The following is an 18483-nucleotide window of genomic DNA, read 5'->3' as shown; positions in this document are numbered from 1 at the left end:
GGTCTGTCATCCTTGGAGCTGCATCTTGGCTTTTAACCGTGGTTAAAAAAATGCAAATATTGACAGGATTAAAAATGTAGAAAAATACAGCCAGATTTCAATAAATAACGCAATACTACATAAAGAGTGCGATGGCAATAGCTTCATCTCTTAGCATGACAAACACAAACACGTGATCCTAAACACACTTCCACTGAAGTAAAGGCATGCCTGAACATAAAAATGCCCACTAACAGTCATGGATTGGCCTCCCCAGAGCCTGCATCTCAACATTACTGAAACACTGTGGGATCATCTTGAGAGAGAAAAGAACAAAAGGCAGTGAACATTTAAAGAAGAGCTTTGAATGTCTGTCAAGAAGCCTGGAGAACTATTCCTGCACACTATTTAAAGAAATTAGAAGCACTTTTGACTAAAAGAGTTCAGGCTTGTTGAAGAATAAATGTGATCGTACTATTGACTTTCAAACTCATTAGAATTGCACACTTTATTTCCATGTTTGTTTGCACACGTTTAAATAAATTGTTGCACTTATTACATTTAAAGGAATGAGGGGTGTCTAAAGATTTTGGTACAGCATTGTAAAAACACTGTTTAATGAATAAAAATGTCTCAAGAAGTGCAGTGAAGAACAATGTTTTTAACAAAAACCAACAGCAGATTGGTCGCAGAATCAAATGCTATCTATTTACTTTTTGCTACAAATTAGAAGTCGTTAATATGGGCAGAAGAAAAAAACACAAAAACACAGTGAAACTCTTAAAATCCTCCTCCAATACCCAGAAATATATTATAAATCATCATCACACACATTTTAATTACAGGAACGTCGGTTCAGAGCATAAAACCCTTAAAATGACTGAAAAAGTGTTGGGTGCAGGTTGCACTTGACTAGGGTGTGTCTACTGAGAGTGTGCATGAGGCTTTCTCGTATACCTGTCAGCTGACGTGACACTTTCATACTTAAGGGGAAATGAAACCTAGATTACACAGTATCTTATTGTGTTTCAAATATGAATAGGCTATTTTTTTAAATAATTAAAAGTAAAGTGTGATGGAGTTATGTAGAAGAAAGAACCTTGCATGACACCGACATATTAAAAGGCACAATGAGCCCCTACATTTATACAGGAATTCAACAATACAGCTATAGATGTAGATGTTATCACTAACCTACTGCAAAAGCATCACCATTTAAGTCTGTTCTAATTTCAAAAACCGAATCAAGCGTTCCAAAATAAAATGTTCACTATCACTTAAACCTGAAACTCTATGTGCATTTATGACACAAATTTTCCTCTCTGGTTTGACCTTCCTTTTACAGGAAATCATAAAAGAGGAAGTGAGGAGAAGTACAAAGTAACCCTGAGGTTTGACACAAAGAACAGTCCACAGTGTGTGCAGTAATTCCTCCAGCACATATGTGTGCTAGTACTGGATAACACTGTAGCCTGCGTCCTCCACTGTTGAGTAGTGCGAATCATCTGCAATAAAAGCAAACATTAAAAAACATTTAGTGTAAAAAGAAGAAGCATGGAACAAACGATATACACAAATATTCAGTTGTTACGATACTGATATGTAAATCTGATCATTTTCAGTAAAGTTTACCAGGTTTGTTAAACATTCACAAATACATGCAAATAGAACATGCCTGGAAGATACCAGGATGTATTACTGGTTCTGGTTGATAACCAGTATGATTTCCTGGTTATTATCAGCTACAGTTCTCTACAGTGTGGAAGCTACACAACAGCACAGGGTCAAAGTTCTAATTTCAGTGATGACTAAGCATGTTCTGCTCAGAGTAAAATGTGATTTGAAATGCAGGCTTGGCCCTACATTTACACCACACTAAAGTGGATGCCTTGGCAGGTTTGGCACCTTGATGTAAAAGCTGTGGCCTGTGAAGCTGTCGTGCTGCCAGATGAACACAGCAGCACTGAAAATGTACCTAAAATGTGACCACATTTAGGTATTCCAAAATAAAAGCCCTAAAAATTCACTATGCAGGCCTCAGATTTTTAGGGATGTGGTCGAGACAACTGACTGTGTGCTTTATGAAACAAGACCTTTCATTGGGCTTTTAACTATTTAAAAAAAAATTATTATGCTTGTAAAAATGACTGACGGTGCAATTTTCAGTATTTCCCCAGGAACTCAACCAGTACAATTGGCAACAGTTTGGCAAAATTTCTGAATGCTTGCTTGGACAATTTCTGTGACGGTATACTCTGAATTTAAGTTTGGCTGTGATCACACAAAAAGAACAACATTTGAATATTTTATATTAAATATTTGTTGACTGGAACTTGGAGTACTTTCAGTAACTGAAACAAATCAATGTACATAGGTTCACATGATAAGGAGTGAACCTGGGACCTTTGGGGTCTCTGGACAGTAGATAACTTTGAGGGCTGGTAGTCTACTTTGATAGTGCACTGTATTTAAATACAAATAAAGCAAACATACCATTACTGTTCTGTGCTGGCACAGGTAATGGTCCCCTCCTGCAAAGTCAATATGAGCAAAAAAAGCAAAGAATCAGAGGTGTCCCAACAATGCTCTGCACATGTAGCAAAACAAGTTTTAGAGTGGGAGAGATAATTATTTGATCCCCTGCTGAATTTGCAGAGTTTGCTCACTTCCAAAGAAATGAAAAGTTTGTCATTTTTACGGAGAGATACAGAATATCAACCAAAAAGCCCCCCACCCCCACTGTGTGTCAATGTGGCATACAGATTACAACCAAGCAACCAACTAATCAGTCAACTACAGATCAGAATCTGTACATGGATGAGACCATGTACCAAAAATCTTGGACAAGAACCTCCTTCCCTCAGCCAGAACACTGAAGGTTGTGGATGGATCTTCCAGCATGACAGTGACCCTAAACTTACTGCCAAGGCAACACAGGAGTGGCTAAAGAACAAGCACATTCCATAGAGAGGTAACCACCTCAATCCTACAGAAAATCTTTGGAGGAAGCTGAAGCTCTGAGCTGCTTTAGATTTAGATTTAGAGAGTTTCTGTAAAAAGAAGTGGGTCAAAATCCCTCCTGAGATGTGTGAAAACCTGACGACCAACTACAAGAAACATCTCTGTCATGTTTGCCTGGGGGATAAGATACCTAGCTCACTCAGTGACATACAAATCAATTTATAACTTTAATGTAATGTGGGGTTTTTTCAGGATTTTTAGTTGATAATGTGTCTCTCTCCATTAAAGTTACTACCACAGATTTCAAGTGAGCAAACAAAATGAGCAGAGGATCACATAATTATTCCCCATGCTGTTAGGAGGCAGGCTGCACCCTTTGCTGGAATCCTTCTCTTTCATACCTGTTGACTGGTGGAGGCATTCGAAAGGATGGTGCTCCAGTTGGTGATTTCTGACCACTATAGAAGTTCTCATACACAACTGGAACTGTTAGAGAGGAAGATGGAAATTGGTGACATACTGGTAACTCATGAGACCATGCTGTTAGATAAGAAGCTCTTTAAGTACAGTGCTGTCGTTGAGTCATACCTGGTGGTTTATCACCAGTCTGTCTGAGGTTTACAAAATGTTCAATATCTTCCTGGATGTCACACTGCTCTAGTGACTTCCTCACTTCCTCATACAGCTATGCGAACATGCAAAAAAAGACAGTAAAACAAGATCAGAGTCCAAGCAACTTACAACAAAGATATAAATATATGAAGCTGCCCAAGAACCTTAAACCGCAAATAACTGTGTTTTTCACACATACAGAGAGCAGAACATGATATAAATGCAAAACTGACGTATAAATATAATATGTCAAATGTCTGTGCTTATGCAGATACTGAGATTAGCATATCCGTATAAGCAGATAGTGAATAATGTCATGTCTTTTACAACAAGGAAGAAATAAATACATAATGAGTCATTTTAATGGGTACATTTAAGTAGTGCAGCTGTGTTTACTAAAGTGCAGCCTAAATTTGGGGTATTTTACATACTGCTTAAGTACTGGCGGCTTGTTCAGGGTATTCGGTCTCTCGCCCTATAATAGCTGGAATACGCTCCAGTGATCGAATTGGATAAGTGCAAGAGAATGGATGGATGGATGGATGGATGGATGGATGGATGGATGGATGGATGGATGGATGGATGGATAGGTCATTTAGTATTGCATAATTTCTTGTTAATTTTGCAGAAATACAATCAATATTTTTACATCTTACATTGGACATTGGACATACAATTGTATATTGTATTATACATCAGTGGGTTAATCTTCCCAAACTTCCAGGTATTTTACAGAAAAGGAGACGCTGCTTTCCTGTACAATCCTTTTGAAGGAAAAGGAGTGTCGGGCCCACAACGGTTCAGGGAATTACGCCCTTATTCTTGGGTCATATTATAATGTGTGACCAAGTAGTATAGCTGAAAACTTTTGTTGGCTTCGAGGTTAATAAAACCAGTGGGCGAAAGCCGAGACAGCGAAGTCACAAGCTGTAGAATCAAAACAATGAGATGCTAAAGTGGCCTTATGACCAACCTCCCTGATATTTGCCACCATTCGACCTGCTCTTTATATAAAAATACTGATTATAGTGATCGTGGCAACTGGAAACTTTACCTCGTCACTGGTCACACATTGCTGGGATAACTGGTTGAGGTGAGTCCAGACCGTGTTTCTCAGAAAGTTGATCCGCTCCACTGACTGCTTTTCAAACACCTAAGGGGACAACAAAAACAAAATCACTAGGCTCATTTCCATAATGCGTGCTTTAGTTAGAACTTGAAGGTTGTTGCCTCACCTCACAGGCTTTGATATGCTCCTTTATCCAGTCATCTCTAATCTTTCCCAGTGTAGTGACATTCTGCTGGTATAACTTGTCTGTAAATGGAGAGAGTATAAAAAGTATAAATGAGCAAACTCAGCGCATCAACTGAGAATATTTAAGCCACGTTCGGCTATGCTTCCAGTTATGTGAGGCTATACGCTGGCACTATGGCGTAATGCTAAACTTAATCTCTCCATGCCAGCACGGTCACTATGAAGATGTTGCCATGTTGAAGTTAAGCACACAGGGGCAATGGAGTGACGTGACCAAGATGCCACCATCATCACAGTGTGTGTGAATGGGTTACTGAAAGGCTCAGTCAAACCGTCCTGCTGTTGTTTGCTTTCTTACCTGCTTCTTCTGCGTTCTGTTTTGCTTGCTGTGCTTTTGCGTAGAGCTGAAACATGACAAAAAAGGAGGAATGAGATATTAAAAATGAGAAAAGTCCTCTACTGAAGGTCATACAGACATTATTCCTGTTTCAGTCTGCCACTTTTTTGTACCAAATGAGCTGATATAATAAAGAGAAGAAGTCTGAGGGTCAGAAACCAGTAGGGGTATCTTTTTCTCACTAAACACTAATGTTTCATTTGCAACCATGTGTTCATCAGTCTGCATCTTCCTTGTTAAGTATTGAGGCTTTCTGAAGTAGAGTTGTATGTTTTGCTGACACCTTTAAAAACGGGCATTAACAACAACACCTCTAAAACGGAAATAAGCACTCAAGTGGTAAGTGGTTGGGACTTACACTGCTCTTTTCTACCCTGAAGGCTCAAGGCATTATTTACCACAAGCCACAACTACCCCCTCCCACTCACACATGGATTGCTTTATTGTACTCTGTTTCACACACAGACTTTTACTCCAGTCGATGTCTCAGCGACTCAAAAAATAATAAAGCCTCTTGAAATTGTGACCAGTGATTTAGATAAGTGAAAGTCATAGCAGCAAATACGAGTACACATATACGTGTACGAGTTCAAAGAGATTTCAAGGTTCAAAGTCCAAAACTGGGGCCAATAAATGATATAATGCCTTTAGCATTTATCCTTTCATTCTTTTTATATCACATTAAATACTGATGAGTGCGGGTGTCGGCCGTTGTCACGGTACCTTTTCCATGTGCTTGGTGTTGTTGGTGTTGGTGTTTCGGTTCACGTTCTGATCCGCTTCTTCTTTGTCTCGACACTTCTGGTCATAAGTCTTTTTTGACTTGAGACAAAAGCACAGTCGGCATGTTAATTATGCATTTTGACACTTTTGTGAAAAAAAGAAGTTCCCCAAATATATAAATAAAGTCAGTCTACAGAGACCATGTCTTTTGGTGCCACCATCTGATTTTTATTGTCACCGAGCCTTAGATGACAAGTACTTCTACTTTTGGCAAAGATTTTAATGGTTTTAAATGCTGCCCTGCTCTTCACTTCCCAGACTGGTAAACACAACTTCCCCCACCAAAGAGGAAGAACAGCAAAAGGATAAGAGCGGCATTTTCACAACACAATTGAAACCCGTCTTACGTGAATCACTAATGGGAGATCTGCTTGAGGCCACATTGTTTAAATACTTCTGGTTTTCATTTTACTAAACACGGGACAGAACATGAGTTCAGGACTTCAAACCTTAAAATTTGAATAAGGAAGTGTTTGACTTTAGTTTTGCAGACCAATCGCCGCTGCTACTTCATGTGACTGAATCCACAAACTAATTATATCAAACTATTGTTTTTGTTATCACAACTAAAAGGAGCAAAAATGTTTGTGCAGAAAAGTCATCAATTCTGGTTGGTCTTCGAAGATTTTAATTTTTACTTACATCCATTGTCTTCTTGTACTGTGAGGACCTCTGTTTGTGGAGAGCATCCATTTGTTGTTCTATCTAAAATGACAAAGTTCAGTGTCATCATTAATGTATTACCTGAATGCCTTCGACATCTCAGTGCATTGCAATGTGAATAATAACCTTTTTCCTAGCTTCTTTCTGCTTTTCTTTGAAGTCTTCCAGTTTCTTGGCCTCCTCCCTCATGTTTTGGGCCAGTTGTAAATGTGACAGACTCACTTGTTCAGTCTCTGCAGAGCGAAAGTATACTTCAAATTGCAGTCATCATAGAATTTATAATCAAGGATTAGGGTAATTAAGGAATCAAGCATGATTAAGGTAAGAAAAAAAGTGCTTACGTAATTTCAACATGTCCAAGGATCTCTTTAATGTGCTGAAAAAGCAGAAGAAGACATTATTCTGCACATTGAATTTTTGGTGTTGGCACCTTACAAATACAAATCATGCATCCTGGACTATGATCAATGGTTTATCTAATATGGCATTCCTCAAGGATCCATTTTAGGACCTCTTCTTTTCTCATTATGCATGTCACCCCGTGGCTCTAGCTTTGATAAAAACAATATTCACTTTTACATAGATGATACTAGCTCCCTGATACACTTTACAGCCCAATGAAGAACCTCGGCGGTACTTAGAAACACTCATCCACAGCTCTATCATGTCTTGTGTAGACTACTGCAACTCTCTTTATATGAGTTTCTCAAGTTAACATAAAGATAAAACATCAGTCCTGTTTTAATTCAGTTAACAGTACAACTGAATTGATTCTGAAATACAGGATTTATTTAAATATCGTTTATTCATTTTTAAAGCCCTCCGTGGATCAGCTTCACAGTATATCACAGATGTCTTCATACCTCTAGATCTAAAGACAACCTGCTCTTGTCTAGTATTACTTTTGTTTTAAACATGCCATGCAAATAAAATAAACTTGATGTGGCTAATCTAAATTTACGCATGTCTGTCCAATGCACCCACATAGTCTATTGGTGCATCTTGCTAGCAGAGATGTAACATTGAGCTGATAATTTAGCATGCATCTTCTTGTCCAAATATAGTTACTTTTGGCTCCAAAAAAGAAGAAGAAGAACTAAATAAGCTAAGCACAAGGATTTAAAATTTCACAATCTATGGTGCAAACAAGCAAGCAAACCTGAAAAAATAAAATGTTCACATTTTAAAAGAGGAAGGAAAAGTCTTGTGGAGGTTTTCTAAAAGAATTACTAAGTTAAATGAATTAAATGCATAATACATGTAATTTGATACCAATTTGATACCAGTCGTAGTTTGTGATATGACTGGTCTTAAAATGGTCTTATGAATTGTGTATTCTGTCTAAAAAGTTATAATTTGTTATTTTTCACTTGCCAAAAAAGAATAACATTTTTCTCCATAGAGTTCCTCCTTTTCACCCCCTAAAGTGAAACTGGCCGGCAGGCCTCTGAATCAGCGACATCTTTACTATTTGAATTATAGAAATATGAGTCAGACAGTTCTGTCTGACTCTAAATAAAATGTTCAGTCAGATAGAACTACTAATGAAAGACAGTTATCTCTGACAGTTTCTCTAACTCTAAAAAAACAACACCAATCATTTGTCTAGAATAGATCAACTAAAATGCTGTAAATAACTATCAGAACAATGAAAGGACATCCTGACAACACATCCATTCTGTCTCCTTCTAACTGATCTCAAGGTTGCTTTAAAAACATAGATGAAAAATGCCTTTACTGCGGTTCAAGTAACTCCTTTGATAGGACATCTTTAAAAGACGAGTCTATCAATAATGCACTAAGATTTCATAAAGTAAATTATGTAGCTAAGTCGTTCCTTTCTATAATTAGTGCGAGCATTCATTAAACAGGAACTAGGCTTGCTAATAAAAGATCGTGGTAGCGGTGTCATATAAAATCTGACTACATCAACATTAATAACCAAACCGTCAATTTTACAGAAGTTCAAACTTAATTTCGAAATTCAACTTGTGAAACAGACTGAGAACAACAACAAGAACCTTTGGTGAATAGACTCATTGTTTTCTTTGACCTTACTTTCTGCACTACACCTGAGTCCAGACTACAAGGTACTGTGTCAGTACTGCAGAAACACACTCATGCATTAGATGGGGTGAGGCTTCCTGTAAATACAGCAGGCCAAGCACATAATAACAGCATATCAACACAGAGGTCGCTTACTTCATCTCACTGTGTCCACACACCTTCTTGGACAAACTAAGGAGTTCTTTGGCATACTTCTCTTCAACTGATGCCCTGAAAGAAACAACCCATTGAGAGTGAGGGCAGCGTAAAAGCATACATGCAAAGATTCGGCCAACAAACAGAACAGTCTGCCAGCCAACAGACTGTATATGAATTTACATGCAAAACCCATACTAGACATCTCTGAAAGGTAATGCTTTATCATAAATTTACATTTATACATCCCTTAGGCTTCACTATCAGTATTTTTTAGAAGTTATAAATTTACATATTAAATTATTAACTGATACAAAAAAGACAGGACAACATTTACATGTGTGGTGTTATAATTGGAGTCTGTTCTTTCTCTGAAGAGTTTTGACAGGAACATTGATGCAACGTTGGAGAAGAAAATGGAAAATAATTTATCAATTCTAATATGCATTGTACAATGATAAATATTAAAAAAAACATACATATAAATATACAACTGAATACAGTTTTACTATACAAATGCATGAGCATGCTATAATGCTGACCGCTTAAAATATGCTTAATTTGCTTATCAATGCTAATAGGAGACTTAAAATAAAATGCAACTCTAACAGACTCAAATATAATTACACAGCCACAGATCAAGATATAGTTAACACTATTTACAAAAAATCATAAAACATGCGACTCAAACAACCTAAACCAGGAAGTTCTCACACTAAGTTTGACCTGAGTCCTCCCTCCACACCGGCGGGCTGTCGTGGCTGCTCTTTGGTGTCCTGAAGAATTTGTTTTTGCATAACCGAAAGCTGAAAGAATTCGACTGTTGCCGCCGTTTCCCACAAAACACCTCATTCTGACCATGTTTCCTTACTCTACTTTTATTTTGGTAAATCTTCCCACAATTACTGTTAAAACCACTGCGGTTTAAAAATGGTGAGTCCCAAATTAGGAAACGTACAGTTATGTTTTGGCATAATATCCTCCTTTTTTCATAGCATTAACCTCACTAGGTCACGTTTCTGACTACACACTGGACTTTTATATGTGTGGAGTGTTTTTGTTTTTTTGGTATGCGTATGTGTGTGTGGGAGAGCACGGACAGATTAATTATTATAAGAGGAAGATGAATTAATGATTAGATGTGAAAGTTTATACGTCTCTATTATAAAACCTGATGCGTCACATCATTCCTGCTTGACTGGGACTTCATTTCTGCTCTACTGTGATCCACCGACGCATCACCCCTCCCTACCCCGGATCCAACGCCACCTCCAACGCTTACCTCCCCTCTGATGTGGACATCGGGTCAGTTGGAGGCGCAGTCGAAAGATTGCAGCTGTCCCAGATCAGATGTACACACTGGAACACTTTCCCATGTTGCTTGTCTGTGTTTATTGTGCTATGGTGTGTTGATATCTGTGCATTCCTGTATTATCCTTTTGTGTTACACATTTCGATGTTTATTTCCTCGCTACCTAGCCTGACCTGTCTCCCCAATGTGATGTTTGTGTATTGTATGTACGGTCGGCAAGGTCTGTCATCTCGGTTGCGGGCAAAAGACCTGCAACTGACAAATAAAGGCTATCTCATCATCTCTCATCTCATCAACAGTGTGCAGAATTAACCTTAGAGAATTTTTAGAAAGCAGAATTTTACTACTTTTCTGGTATTTAATCATATAACTGCGATAGTGCGCTTTGCACAAATTACAAGACGGTAGGACGTGTTTGTGTTTGACTGACTATATAATTAATAATCAAAATATGTATTTATCTGATTTTTTTTTTTAGATTATAGCAACTAAAATTTACTTTTTTAGGCAACTTTATTTGTTGTATTCCAGTACTGTCCTTAATCTCAAAATGCTCTAAATGCTGTCCTCCTCCACTACACTTGTCGTTCTTAGAGTTTATTTTCTTTTCACTCTCTTCATCCTAATTGCATGCCTGCAGCCAAAACCTGCACTACATCTACCTATCTTGCAGTCAGTTACATTGATAGCAACAACTGGCCTGTAAATGTAAAGCTTGAACACAGTTTTCCAGACTTTGGTTAGAGCCAAACATCCCATCAGTTGTGCATTATTATATATAAGGATGACGGCATTACCTGGCTTTCATGAAATCCTCCACCTCCTTGCATGTCCTCTTGCCATCATTGAGATACTGAATGATGGCATCATACCCGATAGTGGAGGTCAGGTCCGAGTTCTGTCAGCAAGATGCACAGACAGTATTACAGCAGACAGTTTTACAGCAAAGCACATATCTTAAAAGAAACAGAGAGCTGTACCTCTGCTACCTCTACTCCCACACCCAGGTTAACTGTAGGACAGCCACGCTCTGGCTAAACTTGTTTAAACATCCCTACAGACATAAACGAGCACTGTAGCTTCAGAATAATTGACTCTGAGTGTAATTAATGTTTGGGACTAGGCATCTCTGTAATTTAGTTAAGGTGAGGGCAACAGCTTATAATCAACTTGCCAGACTTTCTATTGGTTTAAAATACACCATATGAGGCCATACTTAGACAATGCAAAAATCCTGCAGTGAAATTTAACTACACATATTTGCTTATGTTGCGTAGAAGTTATTGGTACTCTCAGTATTTCCACTCTAATCTGCTGGATTATTCAGTTTACTCTTTACACCACTAAAGGAAATGACATTTACTATTTACACTGCAGAGAGAGAAACGTGATCTGATAAAACATTGGTCAGGTTACACATGACTGCATTACCAAAAACTCCCCATCAGTTCATATCAAGTGTTTTTAATAGCTTAGTTTTGATGCTCCTCTTTCCATACTATTTTACGAACGTTAGATCCCTCAACAGGATTCCCGTTTCTAATAATTAATACAATACAAAAATACAATTTTTTATTAAACCATCTGAAGCTGAATCAAAAAATAAAATGTTTCAAATTCCAATCACAACTTCACAGAAAGACAAACAAACAAAAAAGACAAGAAAAAACCTCACCCAGAAGAAATCCTTAAAATGAAGGTTCTTCATCATGTAAACGGAGCAGGCAGCAGACAGGCGCTTTATCGCAAGCACTCTCTGATCATGTAAGAGAAAGTGCCGACTGTCAGGCAAGAGCTGAGTCTGTCAGGCAAAGCCCGTCAAAGTGACGCAAGCGCAGTCACGTGACAACTGGAGCGCCAAAAACTTCATCGGATTCTTGCGCTGAGCTTGGTTTTGCCGCCATCTGATGGCTAATGGGCGTACTTACAGTGTTTACAGTTGGTATAAACTGGTCCGATAATAATAACAATAATAATAATAATAATAATAATAATGATAATATTAATATTAATAATAATGTTGAGAAGAACAACAAGAAGAAGAAAATACAACATGATTTAAGTAGTTCATTTGAGGGGGTTGATCCCTAACAACAAATAAAACTAAAGTAGTACACTGTAAGAAAACATATGAAATCCTAATTTGTAACGTAATCGGTAAATAGTGCTGTTAAATAAACACAGTGTAGACAAATAGGAAAACCTTACAGTGCTGTAATACCAGCAGTAGCACAGTAATGGATTAACTGCCCTTGAGCCTTTCACTGCTGAAGATTCAAAATAGCCCATGTTAATGAACAACCTCTTCAGCATCAGGGACAATCCATCATTGTCCCAAGGTGCAGGACTGAACTATCCCTTTCGATCCTTTCTATCGGTGGCTATTACACTGTGTAACTCCTAAATAACTAGAAACCAGATAGGATTCATATTTATGTTTGGATTTTATTTCATTGGTTTTATCTGTGTCGTGGTTTTTGTAGCTGGGCTTTATTCTGTCTTGATTCTTGTGCACATTAAAGGCACAAGAATTCTTATCATTCTACATGTGTTATTAATTAATATCAGTTAATAAGTTAATCAGTTACCTGAGTTGGCTTTAGTTTTACTTTTCAAAGGTTGTAAGGGTGCAGCGGTCATATGTAATTATATTAACTGTAGTGACACACAACTCTCGTTTATCATTTTCTTTTTAAACTACGTTGTACTTCAGGTCCCCGACAGCAGAGGGCAACATTTCGCTTTTACACAGCTGCAGTTACTTTTTATTTTTAAATAAATGAACTTTACTGAACAAACAACGAGTAGACAGCATACAAATAGATGAATTATACAAAAGAACAAACATGAACACTCAAAACAAGCTATGATGTCCTATTTCTCATAAATTTTAAAACATGCCACTTCAGAATTTCCCCATCACACGCCAGTCAGTATAGTTTGAGTATTTGTGTCACTTATTCATACAAGTATTAATGTGCATGTCTAGCATGTTGATCTCGGACAGGAAGTAATTAGACAGACAAAAAAGGAGGGGGTGTATCTTCACTCAAGTTTCTATATTATTCCAATATAAATTGATGTTTTGGATGTTCTGATTTACCAGCAAAGGAATTTCCAGTGTGGGTGCTTATGGAACAGCATTCCATAAGCACCAGTAGTACCAGTGTCACACAGATTTTTGATTTGAGCCCTGTAACACATTAAAAATCAGGCATGGGCTGCTGTGGGTTAGGGTCCTACACAGGTTAAACTTAACTCAGGGTAAGTTTAAACCCAGCTGACCTTAGCTTTACAGAGAATCCATTTACATGTTTTTGCTGTCTCACAAATTGACCATACAAATAAAATAAATTTTAATAATAATCTAATAAATCAAAATTTAATTCTTAATTTAAAATTTTTTCCACTTTAACCACATGAATACGACAGTTATAATATTATTGCTAATTTATAATATATAATAGGGAACAAGTGTTTAATATTTACATATAAATATATGCATACCTTTAGGTAAAGTTACATTTCCTAAGAATTTTTACATTAAATGATCTGAATTCACTTCAACCCAGATGGAATGAACGGCTTATTTAACGAACAGCTTGACTATTAATGTCACATCTGTGTACTCTTCATTTGTCACTATTTACACAAACAAAGGTCAAAGCCTGTCAACTTTTTTTTGTTCACACAAGCTACCTGCTCCCATCACAAATAACACAAGCACCGACTTCAAACCTACCCCTGAAAGCCCCCCAAAAAAGTCAGTGTGTTTTCCAATTTATTTATTTATTTCCACCAAAGCAATGTCACTCACACAAACCCCAACCATGAAGTGGAAGATTAATGGGGTGATTTCCTCTCAGAGACGTTGCAAAACAACACAAACTTTCATAAAAAAGGTCACAAGACTGCACAAGAGAGAAACCATGATAAGCCTGTTGATTTACATTCAAAACATATACTTGTACCTTAAGGACCTGGCAATAAAAGAAAACCTCAGAGGCCAATGCATTTTACAATGCTGTTATCAGCAGCAATGACACACCTGCTGTAACCATGTGACCACTGAGCTCTGTGGACAACTAGCAGCTGTGTGAAATGTGCAGTGGTGCCACTTAGATTTGCCCCATTTAAGTACGTTTACTGTAGTACAATAATAGTAGTAGTACAGTAATTAAAATATAAAGACATTTTCCCACTAACCTTTAAAATTGTTTTATTGCCATACAAGTACTATATATAGAGAGACATAAAAATATACATAGAATTATACCACTGTATACATATTTAGTATACTAATAAATGCCTGTTTCGTGTTATTGTTATGAAAGGAAAATGACAGGATCTGTTCAGCCTGTTGCTAAGTGGATACTGTCACATTCAGGTGTGTGGAGAAGAGAGAGAGGACCCAAATGCAGGACTCTCTGGCTGGTTTGGAATGGAGTAGGGATTTATTACAGAGACTGAACTGAACATGAATGACTTAACTACATTGGAAACACACACGAGGAGTTGAGGACAACGAGACAAGGAAACGAGGGCTTAAACAGACAGGATAACGGACAGGAAACAGGTGGGATCACAGCTGGAATAAATCTAACTAATGTCACAGGGGAAGTAGAACTAGACATAATGCAGACGAGACAAAAGACTATCACACTAACCAGGAAACATACATGGGAAACTAATCAATGACAAAAGTTGGGTCCAACACCCAGGTACCCTGACAGATACCAGGCAAGATGAGGGGATCATAAATATATCGTACATAATTTTTCACTTTCTATATGTTTTTTTTTTAAAAAAAAAAATGCAGAAATGTAATTTGAAATTTGCTCTCAATCTAAATTCGCTCTTAATTACATGGCCCTTTAAAGGAGGCCCATCATGTGTTTAGCAGCCACTAGGCTAAACTGCTGACTAGTTTACACCCTGTTAGTACAGGGTTGGGCCAGCTTCAGCCTTCAGTATGGCTTTATTAATTATTTGTGGCATAGAGGCTGGAAGCAGGATTAAAAGATTGGTACACTCTGGTCATCAAGACTCAGGCCAGGCAACACTTTTCGAATATTCTGTTGTCTAACCATGAAAAGCCACTGGGAGTTGAGGCCGGAATTTCCTCTTTTGCTTTAAGCTGAGTGGATATTTTCTCTTTCTCTTACTAAAACTCTAGAGATGGTGACGCGTGGGGAAATTCAAATAGATCAGCAGTCTTTGAAACTTCCAGGCCAGCTCATCTGGCACCAGCAACCACGTGACTTTTAAAGTCACTTTAACTTTCTTCCTTATTCTGATACTCGCTTTGACCTTTCACAGGTAGTCTTGACCTTGTCTGCATGGTAAATGCAATGAGTGCTGCCATGTGATTGGTTGGATGAGATATTGATGAGCAGCTGAACAGGTTTAATAAAGAGGTGTTGAATGTATATTAAAACCAGACCGACTAGCTATAACAGTAAACATTGTGGCATAGGTATTAACAGACCCATGATGCCACATACATTAAACATTTATATTGTGGTACTTTCAATAATCTAGATTTCTTAATCCTAAAGTTTGGACTTTAACTCAGTTCTCAAAAGCAAATACTTTTTCCTTAAATAAAGAAATAATACTGCAACTCTCTAAGCCGTCGTATCACCTGATTTTAAACAGCGGTATATTTTACAGGTACTTCCCATTTCGTACGAAAGGAGAAGGCATACCAAAACAAGTTCATGGCGCTTGTACTAAGCACAATGCAAATAATGCACTTTTAAGGAAGAAGCGCAATGCACATATCTTTGACTTCCACGTCACAAAGTTTTTCATCACCCTTTAGCGTAAACAGGTCACGTGCCCAGTGTGTGTAACGTGATTAGAGTGGTGTTGGCCTTGTTTGTTTTTGCATTAATTCAGTCACGGAAACTTGCGTGACACCGGTTAATGCAAGGTTTTGGTGTAAAGAAACATTTTCTCCAGCTTGTTGTTTTAAATATTCTGTGTTTGTGTTTATATAATACGTCCAATGATATCTGTCCTGTACATGGTGAACAGTGAACAGTGTTTCTAAATATCTAATCTTATCGGCCAGGAAACAAAATGTGGCTGTGAACTGTTGCCGTACATTCACTCTGTACTGTTTTCTTTATGGTTGGTTTGTGAGCTTTTTTCAGTTAACAAACTGGTCTGATGAAATGTTGCTTCGGTGGAACTGGTTCACATATTGTTTTGCTTTCTCTTTGATTTGGTTATGAGCTCATTCTAAGACTTCTAACTTTTTTAAAAAACATATGTACGTGTCAATTTCTATTGTCCGTGTTATTCTTAAATGTGACTTTCGAAATAAAGTATAGTGTAGGATATATATCTTTAGCAAAGTGAAAACATACTAAGTTTTAACCATTTTAACCTTTAACACTACTGATTAGACGCTCGTAAACAAAGTAGGAGGAGGAGGAAGTTGACTCGTGACCAACAGGGGATTTCTTTTTGAGTATGTGGCTGACGTATGTAACATGTTTAAAAGCCGGTCTGTGCTATCAATAGCTCAAACCTGTTTCTTAACATCAAGTCTCAACACTGTTTTGTAAGAAGCAAGACGATCCTTCTTGTTTTCGGACTATTATCTTTGAGAAAATGGCCAGCAAAGGTGAATATATAAACAGATCTGATTGAGGAAGTTTTAGTTAAGCCCGATATTTTACTAACAGATTGCGAGTAATCGACTGATATGATCTAACCGATGTCTTCTTCCCTCAGATAGACCCGTGGGTGCTGCTGCCGCTGTTGAACTCTGCGCACGCGAGCTTCGTCAAGCCGGCGATGAACTCTACTGGAAATACAAACTGCTGGAAATACTTATCAAGCACTACAAGACTGTCGCTAATGTCAAGTGAGACATGATGTGAGAGCTCATCAAGAGGAAGCGTGTACTATAAATCTGACTGGCCGTGAGCCTAACATTAAAGAGGAGTCTCATATATAGATTCATAACTGGTGGCAATATGGTAGCCGTAAGTGGGATGTACATATGTTTGTGGACACATCTTGCTGGAGTCGCTGGATTTGGACTGGCAGTGGACTCAAAGGAAGACAGGAGCTCTCCAGAGGAAAACTTGTGGGATGCTGTTGATCCGCCTGATACAGATCGGTGACGAATTGGGCCGAAGAGGAGCTTCAGAATGGATGATACCTGCTAAAGATGCTGATTGTCACATGTATATATACCGTATACTATCTGTGGACATTCATGCATGTTAGCTCTGTTAAAGGTTAAGCTGTAACATTTAGATTAACTGACTAAAGGAAATGACACTTGTGAATCTATAAATTCTGTGAATCTACTTAAAATGCATTTTAAAAAAATGTCAGCATAAGTGGAAGTGTGTCATGAATAGTTAATAAAAAGATATACATGCAGTAATTGTATTACTTGGTCATGTGTAGTATCTGTTTGTATCGTGGGTATGACAGAAAGCGGTTTGTGAATGTAGTTAAGAATATAAACAATGCGCATTTTCTATGATCAGAAAATGGTTAAAACTGAATTAGAAGGATTCCTGATGCTGGGTTTGTTATTAAATAGTATAAGCGCTGTGTTTTTAGTTATCCGAGACAACTGGTGTCAGGTTCTGTCTAATAAGAGCAGCTGACCTCAAGCAAACCTATGACTAGATTGAAAAGGGTTTCTAACTTCACATCCACAGCTATTGTGCCCACAGCAGACATGATTCTGAATTGTGGTAGGAGGCATGAAAACAACGAGTGTAACACCAAGTATCTTATTTCAATGTTAGGCAGCAATCACGTGTCTCTCTAGGAACCTGTTCTGATCTAAGATTTAGGGGAAAAAACAAAACAAATTGGACATGATTATCTGCTTACCAAGTGCTGCAAACCAAAGTAATCTGGAAACATTAGGCGTTTAAAAATCTTTTGGATTTCAAACATGTAGTTATGGCTCACAAGGCTTTACAGGTGTTGGAGTACATCAGCATGCAGCTGTCTTCCAGCTGTTCCACAATCCAGCCCAGGTTTAAGTCAAAGAGTAATGGATCTTTGGCTGTTCTTCACTACAGACATTTTTTTTTAAATTCCTCCTGCTGGCATTCTTTCCGCCTTCAAATCTGTCTTATAACAATTTATTTTCATGTCTAAGAACTAGCTGTATTTATATTTTTAACATTATACAGCTCTGCTTTGCTGCTACCTCATTTTAAACTGAATTCCCCCCAAAATGGATTCTGTTCATCTGGACGTAGTGTTTCCAGTGGACCAAGGGTACATCTTTCACCATCTTACATCACTGCCATTACCCAACTCTCTGTGGATGGT

At 37.8% G+C, this 18483-nt stretch overlaps 1 protein-coding gene and 1 long non-coding RNA gene across 2 annotated transcripts; one reads left to right on the top strand and one right to left on the bottom strand.

The window, feature by feature from the left end:
* Positions 1 to 461: 461 nt before the first annotated feature.
* pstpip2 (proline-serine-threonine phosphatase interacting protein 2) lies at positions 462 to 11987 on the bottom strand. Its single transcript, XM_003451477.4, has 14 exons — positions 11840 to 11987; positions 10962 to 11062; positions 8853 to 8927; positions 6992 to 7026; positions 6777 to 6883; positions 6630 to 6692; positions 5928 to 6026; positions 5166 to 5211; positions 4788 to 4867; positions 4607 to 4705; positions 3529 to 3625; positions 3342 to 3426; positions 2473 to 2510; positions 462 to 1484 (listed from the first exon to the last, which is right to left on the bottom strand). The coding sequence occupies exons 1-14, from the start codon at positions 11873 to 11875 to the stop codon at positions 1429 to 1431; spliced, it is 1017 nt and encodes a 338-aa protein (XP_003451525.1). The 5' UTR covers positions 11876 to 11987; the 3' UTR covers positions 462 to 1428.
* Positions 11988 to 16636: 4649 nt separating this feature from the next.
* Positions 16637 to 17577, top strand: LOC100707640 (uncharacterized). The gene is made up of 2 exons (XR_266705.3): positions 16637 to 16798; positions 16909 to 17577. It is a non-coding gene; the product is annotated as an uncharacterized LOC100707640 (long non-coding RNA).
* Positions 17578 to 18483: the final 906 nt, after the last annotated feature.

This window comes from Oreochromis niloticus, linkage group LG7 (assembly GCF_001858045.2).
Source record: "Oreochromis niloticus isolate F11D_XX linkage group LG7, O_niloticus_UMD_NMBU, whole genome shotgun sequence".
Classification (NCBI taxonomy): domain Eukaryota; kingdom Metazoa; phylum Chordata; class Actinopteri; order Cichliformes; family Cichlidae; genus Oreochromis; species Oreochromis niloticus.
This window is presented reverse-complemented; position numbering and strand designations above follow the sequence as displayed.

Excerpts from the sequence above, each read along its gene's own strand:
- pstpip2 (XM_003451477.4), bottom strand. The coding sequence starts at position 11,875 with ATGATGAAGAACCTTCATTTTAAGGATTTCTTCTGG. Across the intron at positions 11,063-11,839 it reads ATTTTAAGGATTTCTTCTGG|AACTCGGACCTGACCTCCAC; the intron begins GTGAGGTTTTTT and ends TCTTGCTGACAG. Across the intron at positions 3,427-3,528 it reads GACTGGTGATAAACCACCAG|TTCCAGTTGTGTATGAGAAC; the intron begins GTATGACTCAAC and ends CCTCTCTAACAG.